The sequence below is a fragment of the Salvelinus namaycush genome, chromosome 8 (assembly GCF_016432855.1).
Source record: "Salvelinus namaycush isolate Seneca chromosome 8, SaNama_1.0, whole genome shotgun sequence".
In the NCBI taxonomy this organism is placed as follows: Eukaryota; Metazoa; Chordata; class Actinopteri; order Salmoniformes; family Salmonidae; genus Salvelinus; species Salvelinus namaycush.
Window position 1 is genome coordinate 46,601,307 of NC_052314.1, and position 7,958 is coordinate 46,609,264.

The 7,958-nt window shown below is 40.9% G+C and overlaps 1 protein-coding gene across 1 annotated transcript; it reads left to right on the plus strand.

The window, feature by feature from the left end:
• The first annotated feature begins 4,068 nt into the window (after positions 1-4,068).
• On the plus strand, positions 4,069-5,010 carry LOC120051941 (cyclin-dependent kinase 5 activator 1-like). Its single transcript, XM_038998822.1, has one exon. It carries the CDS (start codon positions 4,069-4,071, stop codon positions 5,008-5,010), a length of 942 nt encoding a protein of 313 aa, XP_038854750.1.
• The last annotated feature ends 2,948 nt before the right edge of the window (positions 5,011-7,958 follow it).

Consider the following 7,958-nt stretch of genomic DNA (forward strand, 5'->3'; position numbering starts at 1 on the left):
CAAACCTGTGTCCTGCACCTGACTCCGCTACATCTCTGCACCCAATCGCTGACATGCGGTGCTCACTGATCCGTGTCTTAAGGCTTCTACGGGTGTTCCCTATGTAAGACAGACCACAAGGACATTTCAACATGTAAATAACATTGGTGGACATGCAGGTAATCAGGCCCTTGATCTGAAATCTTTGTCCTGTGCGGGGGTGGATAAATGTAAGTGAAGCTGCATTGATACAAAAATAATTACTTTCACACTACTAGAAGAAAACAAAATTGGTTTTGCAAAAACAACAACAAGAACAACAACAAACAACAAATGGGGAACACAATAACAGAGCATAAAACATTGCACATTGCTGATGTCCATAGAGTCAGAATGGGAAAATGACAAGTGCTGTTTATGCTTACTCTGCATTTATAACCAAGTGGGAGGTGGGAATTTACCAGTTGTGAAGTCATAAATACCAGTTGGATGCATTCACGTGCTTTTGAACTTATTGAGAAACACAGATTTGCTAATGGCCAACATCTGCTTAAACCGTGAACTAAAAGTACAGCTATCAAGCTTGTAAACAAATTATAGTATTCAAAAACCATATTAATAGATAGTTTTTTATAAATAATGCTTTGTTGCATTTAACTGTCGAAAAGGCTGTTATCGAGGTAATTTCCTTAGAAGGTGATGTCAGGGGTCAGCATGTGGAATAAGTGGGAGCTCAAGATGATGACGAGTTTCCCACTAGTAATTACCAGTTCAAGTGGAATTTTCCCAGTCATATGTGGTAAAGTTCACTTCCCACTTGGCCAGGAATGCAGCATTTGTGTACAGTAGTAGATTATTCATATTGCTAATGCCCTCCACTGGGGGCATTAGCCTAGAGTATGTCACCTCATCTGAAACTAAAACTGAAATTACATTTTCTTTCACTGATGGCCAAGAATAACGTTCTGAAAGCCATGCCCCTACTAAGCCACGCCTCCAGTCTTCTGATCTGACCAGGTGGATTGTAGCCAGGGATGGGCACAAATTACAAATTACAATTATGCCTCCAGTCTTCTGATCTGACCCTGTGGATCATAGCCAAGGTTGTGCATAAATTACTATTTCACTTACAAAATAAAACTACAAAATACCCTAAAGACCAATGTATCGAAATAAAATACGAAATAATAATACAAATAAAAATCTAACTTAGGTGAATGCATTGACACTCTGGATAAGAGCATCTGTTAAATTACCAAAATGTAAATGTATATGTGAAAACGAACAACTGCAAAGCACACTGGGTATTTTCATTGGCCTTGTTTCAGGGCAGAGCTCATTAGAGTAATACTCAGCATGCTTTGCAATTACTCATTATTACATATACTGTACATTTTCATTTAGTTAATTTAGCAGACGCTCTTATCACACCATAGTTCCATTAGCATTTTGATACCAATGTAGAATGAAAGGGGGGCACACAATTGTGAACAACTATAAAGAAATAGTATAGTATTTTGAAAATACACATTACAGCTTTCAAAAGTATCTTGTTCCAAAATACACTGGACCGTTCTTCAGCCCAGTGTAATACAACATACAAAATACTCAGAAGTAATTCAAATACGTATTTCAAATCCATGTAACATAAATACTTCCCATCTCTGGTCGTAGATGAATAACCAAGCATCAACAACCCAACCTGGCTCTGGCAATGGATTGTGAAGTGACCCAACTGCTGGTTCAAAATAAACCAACATGTGTTTTGTCCAATATTTACACAAATTGAATTGTTTTTAACCCAGCATTTATTTTGTCCATCACCCAACTATGCAGACACGTGTTAGATGTAGCTGCCCTATTGAACCCAAACATTATTCCAGAATTTAGCATGCATTGGAGAGATGAAAGGGAAAGGCTAGTGGCCTAAATTATGCTATATAGTGCTATTTATTCTCTTGCAATGGGGACAATATCTAAATGATCATTTTGATTAAATACTCGATTTCAAGTGTAGGCTATTCAGCATTGTAAAAAAAACATTGTCCATCGGAGATGCACGATGCAGAATTTCACCATCAGTTACAAGTGCATGTGTATCTAAAAGATATAGACCAACGGATAAAACATGATCTGCCAATGGGGTTTGAGTTTACAGGAGTGTATCCAACTAGTTTGTATGGCGTAGCTGTATTGGTTGTCAGTGGAGTGAAGGGCACCTCTGGATAGCGGATTCAGCACCATGGACCGAGCACCCAGCGGTTGGCTAACCACACATCCACAGACAATACCATCTCTAGCGCTACGATTGCAAGAGCGACATAGCAGAAACAGCAGCCTACAGCGCGGACCAATAGGATGGCTGCATATCAGTTTCACAGCCAACCCGAATATCTGCAGATGCCTGCATCAAAGCGTCGAGATTTATGCTGGTTTGCTTAAGGATAAGCCATCTATTTTTAGAATCTGTAGTATACATTTGATCGTTTTCTTTTATATGTTTACATCTTCCTTTTATTCTTTCTCGACTGTCCCTGCGGCGTGTTTGAGAGAGATACCCCCCTCTGTCTGCTTCGTCGCGTGGACTGAGATAACAGCCGTGCTATTGATTTTTGCTCTTCAATGGAATACATTTTTATTCTAATAGCGAGTGTTGGCAATACATTTCGCATCTGCTGTGTACCGGTATTACCCTCTATGAGAAAGAGAATATTCCATTATTCTTAGCTGAAGATTGAGACACCACACATAGACACAACAAGAACCGGGAAACGTTCATTCGTAGAGCTTTCAGTTCCATAGCGCCTGGTATTGCTCCCCCCTCGATACCCCAGGACCGTGGACAGCGCTTGTGCCAGTGGCCGCAGCTCGGTGTGAAAAACAACTATTAGGCCTAACGGTTAATCACAATCATAACAAGATACTCAAGAATTTACTAAAAGTAAAGATTACAGGCCGTGATTCTGTATGGATTATACCAGAAGAGTCTACTGATTTGAAGGTAAGACATAGTGGCGTTATGAGCAGTTGTTATTCTGCAGCTTGTGTCACCATCATTATCAAGTGATTTAATCAACATGCTATAAACAATACAGTATATTCGGTTTCTTTATCATTGCACTGTATTTGTCTTTACTGGGAACGATTAAGGAACCATTTAAAAAATACAGTGCACATTTTTTGCTTGCATTCTTTGCTTGAATTTCTATATCTCCATGTCATGTGTCATAAATAAACAACATTGATCAATATCACAAATAAAATATATGTAACATCAACAAATATAACATCTATATCTATATCAAAGCTGTATTGTGCTAAAGGGGATGGTGTTTTCATTCAAGGCTTCCATTTTGAAGTTAAGATGGATGCTTGCGCACATTTCTTTATCGTGCTTCTGTGGCCTTATCTCGCTCCTTATATAAAATTCATATTATCGATCTAATGTTTGGCCTGGTAAGATTAATTAGAATTTGCATTCGAAATTACAGATATTGGGCATAATCCATTTTATAAATGATATTAACATCACGATTGAAATGAATATTAAACAAATCCTTATATCAAAATTGTATAGTGAATGCTGCGAGATTTGGCCGTTATGAATTAACTGTCTAAGAGGTGTTATATAGCCTAAGGTCTATTCATTTATCTGTGACTAACCAAAAAAAACATGCAACATAGGCTATTTAATAAACGTGATAATTATTCATAGCCTAATTAACACACATATAAGGAACTGATTGATTCATTCAAACCAAGCTGTAAAGGAATTTGATCATAAAATACTTTACCCCAGCATTTTCCAAGATCCACATTTGTTGTTTTAATAACGATTGGAAATGCATTCAGAAATCAATGTACAGCTTATTTTCAATACAATTTTCACGCAAATACCAAATGTTTATCATGCACAAAAAGCTGTAGCATACTACTTTGTAATGCACTTTCTCTTCTGTTTATTGACAGGTGCCATTTCTCCTCTCAGAGAACAAGAATCTTTGGTTCTTCCCATTAAAAACACTTTTGTCAGATCCCCCAGAGAAGAGAACCAACTCTCCCTCCATAACTCTCTCCCCCAGAGGAACCATGGGTACCGTACTGTCCCTCTCCCCCAGCTACCGGAAAGCGGCCCTGTTCGAAGATGGCCCGGCCACTGTGGGCCACTACACGGCCGTCCAGAACAGCAAAAACTCCAAGGACACCAAGAGCCTCAAGCGCCAGTCCCTCATCAGTGTGTTGCCATGGAAACGCATTGTGGCGGTATCGGCCAAACGGAAAGGTTCCAAAAAGCTCCCACCAGACGACGGGCAGAAGGTCAGCACTGAGCACACCATCACCAACAGCCAGAAGCTGAAGAAGTCCCAGTCCTGCGCCAACTTGTCCTCTTTCACCACGCAGGAACCCACCATAGCTGCCACCATCCCCACCTCCAAGACCGTCTCCAACGTTGCTGCCACCGCTAAGAAGAACCTGTTGACTGGTTCCACGGGGGGCCAGGCAACGAACGCGGGAACGCCCAAGCGGGTGATCGTCCAGGCCTCCACCAGCGAGCTAATGCGTAGCCTGGGTGAGTTCCTGTGCCGGCGCTGCTACCGGCTGAAGCGTCTGTCGCCTACCGACCCGGTGCTGTGGCTGCGAAGCGTGGACCGCTCCCTCCTTCTCCAGGGCTGGCAGGACCAGGGCTTCATCACCCCAGCCAATGTGGTCTTCCTCTACATGCTGTGCCGCGATGTGGTCTCCTCCGAGGTCGCCAGCGAGCGGGAGCTGCAAGCCTCTCTGCTCACCTGCCTCTACCTGTCCTACTCCTACATGGGCAACGAGATCTCCTACCCGCTCAAGCCCTTCCTGGTTGAGGCTGAGAAGGAGGCCTTCTGGGACCGCTGCCTGGAAATCATCAACCGCATGAGTGGCAAGATGCTGCAGATCAACTCCGACCCACACTACTTCACCCAGGTGTTTGCCGACCTCAAAAACGAGAGCAAGAAGGAGGAAGAGAAGACAAGGTTGTTGATAGGCCTCGGCCGATAAGAGGAACCATGGGAGAACGGTAAAGGGAGGAACAGGGGAGAAGTGGGATGTGGATAGGGTCAGGGTGGCACGCACGACTACAGAAAAAACAGGACCGTTGTCTGGTATTCCCATCTTGAATTAGGAGGAAATTGGTTTAACTGGAGGCCCATAATGACCAATCAGGAGGCTCTGGTGTCATATATCATGTTAACAATAATTGGGCATTATAGTACTTACAGACAATCACACAGATACAATTACTGATAACCTTTATGTTGAGTGAACAGTAAAACACTGCCTTCAGGACATTTGATAACAGAGATGCAGCGTGGTCTAGGGCTGGACACATATTACATATTACTTCAATAGCAGCCAAACCTGACAAGATTACAATGATAGAAAATGATGACCCCTCATAAACCCAAAACAGGTAATCAAATGTCAATGACTTGAGTAAAAAGAAGAATGGCTGAGTAAAAGCCAGATACATTTTGTGTCCAGATTCAGAGTCAAGAGAATCACTTTAGGAACTTCAGAAGTTGTGAGGCCTCTGCATCCCTTTTCCCCCTCTCTAAGCTGCATTGGCATCCTCAATGACCCTAAATATTAACACAGACAGTGGAAACACCAGATAACTTCACTGTAGTAGTCTGCTCATGTACTGTACATACTTAGGGGGAGAAAATGAATAAACTATAAGAGAGTCATCAAAGCAACCAAAAGCAAAGCTAAAGAGAGGATCCGTGTGGATTCAACAAGGCAATGTGGGGGAACAAGAAACATGAGGATTCCACTACGCATGAGACGACGTCCCATGTCATCACGTGTCCACTCAGGACATCACGTCTTCACACGTCTTGATTTCCTAATCTACCCCCACAACATTGCACTTCTTCCCACAACAAGCATGTCTGGTTTTATTTCACCATTTACAGATAAGAGGGTAACGTTGCCAAACCTCATCACCCACCAAAGTCCTGATTTGTGTTTTGATATGGAGAGGAGGCTAGTCCTCGTCAAAGAAAGTGATATGGAATGCCAGTGGAACATACTGCTGAGTTGATTGACTTCCATTGCACTGAAACAACACTAGTCGAGAACTACAGGAGACTATTATTGTGGCACTTCATATGATGTGTCCACCTCCTTGGTTTCCATTGAGGACAGAACAAAATGGATTCTCCATTCAGTCATCTCCCTTAAAGAGACTCTTTCCTCCCCACTGATGGTTATTTATGTAACGACTTGTGTTGACATGCATGTGTGCTTCTATGGGTTCCTAGCATGCTGCTTTGTGTTCGGACACCACGACAAAGTCCTAAATGGCGCCTTATATCCTATGTAGTGCACTACATAGGGAATAGGATGCCATTTTAGACATACCCCACATGATTTTAGACAGAGCCAATGCTGCCCTTACCTTAAATAATTATGAAATCATGATTACTGATTAAGTCTTCGTTTTGATGAAACCCACCTCCTGCAAGGTTGTGCCATATCGTGCTGAAAATTATGATTTATAAAAACAACAAGGCAAGTCTTGGATCATCATGCAGAACAAGAAAGACTTCTTCATGCAATCGTCCTATACATTTCATTAGTTATTATTATATTATTGTGTATGTATGTTGGAGATGACAGAGCCAGTGACTTGTGTTCTACCAATGACTTGTGTTCTACCAATGGCAACATGTAACAAGAGAAATATGAATTATCTGTCCATTTCAGAATCTCCACTGACTTGGCTACGTAGCGCTCAATTGAAACTGCCATTGATATTATCAACAGTCTCAAACCTCATGAAAAATATGCACATGAAAATTAGATTGCAGAGCCTGCATACACGTTCTTCCTATATGATGTGTTTGGGATGGATTGAACAGTAGATAGCTGATGTATAACTTTCAGATAAAATTGGAATTAGAATTATCAAGACATTTTCTTTGCTGTTGAACCGAGTTGTGTGGTATGGGTTCAGTGCTTATTCTCATACAATACAGTCATTTACACTTCCATGTGCTTGAAATAGTTACTGAAAAGAAAAGAAAAAAATTCACTGAGGGTTTGCTGCTTCTAAATTGATGCTAGTAAATGAACATTTGAATATTGCTCTCTTTTCATTGCTATTAATGTTTATAGCTCCAACCACATTTGAATGTGTGTAATTATTATCTTTACAATTTCAGATAGTTACAGTAAATGGTAAAATATTGACATCTGGATATTTTGCGAACTCTATCTATAGGCCTTCCATGAAAATGCACATGTGTAAACTGGCCAATAATACTGATGAGTAGAAATGTAGTGGAAATGACAAGCAGTGAAACTTCTATACTTGGACTTATATATTGTGTAAAGCAACAGAGATAGTGACTGCCAGGTGGAGTTTCCACCATTTTGTTTTCACCTATTCAGTCCATTCAACTCAGCAAGGGCAAGTCGCAAAGAACAGAGGGAAGGAAACAAATGTTTGGAATGGATCCCCCAGACAGTTTGGAATGGAACACCCAGCCAGTTTGGAATGGAAAACTCAGCCTGTTTGGAATGGAACACAGCCTGGGACTCTATGAAACTTTATGGAGAGGGGTGAAATTCACCTTGCATCCTCTTCTCTTTGACTAAGTCATAACTATGTGCCATGTTTTCACTTGCAACACAAACAAGACAACACGTTTGTAAAATACAAAGTTAATGGGGTTATTAAATGTTTTCCCCTTTTCATTTGTGAATCATATGGTGTGCAACTTTGTTGAACAAATCATGTCAAAATAGTGTTATTAGAGTGAAGATGGGGCAATCTGTGACTAATGTATGTGGATGTGTGACTATGTAAGTGAGTGAGAAGAATTTGATCAACTGTTACATTTACTTTATATAAAAAATACATTTGCAAGTCTTTATTAAATGTTCTGTTTCATTGTGTCTGATCGTGTGAATGAATGTTGAACATTGAGGAAGTAAGAACT

Bases quoted from the DNA above. Each gene is read 5' to 3' on its own strand.
- LOC120051941 (XM_038998822.1), top strand. From the start codon at position 4,069: ATGGGTACCGTACTGTCCCTCTCCCCCAGCTACCGGAAAGCGGCCCTG.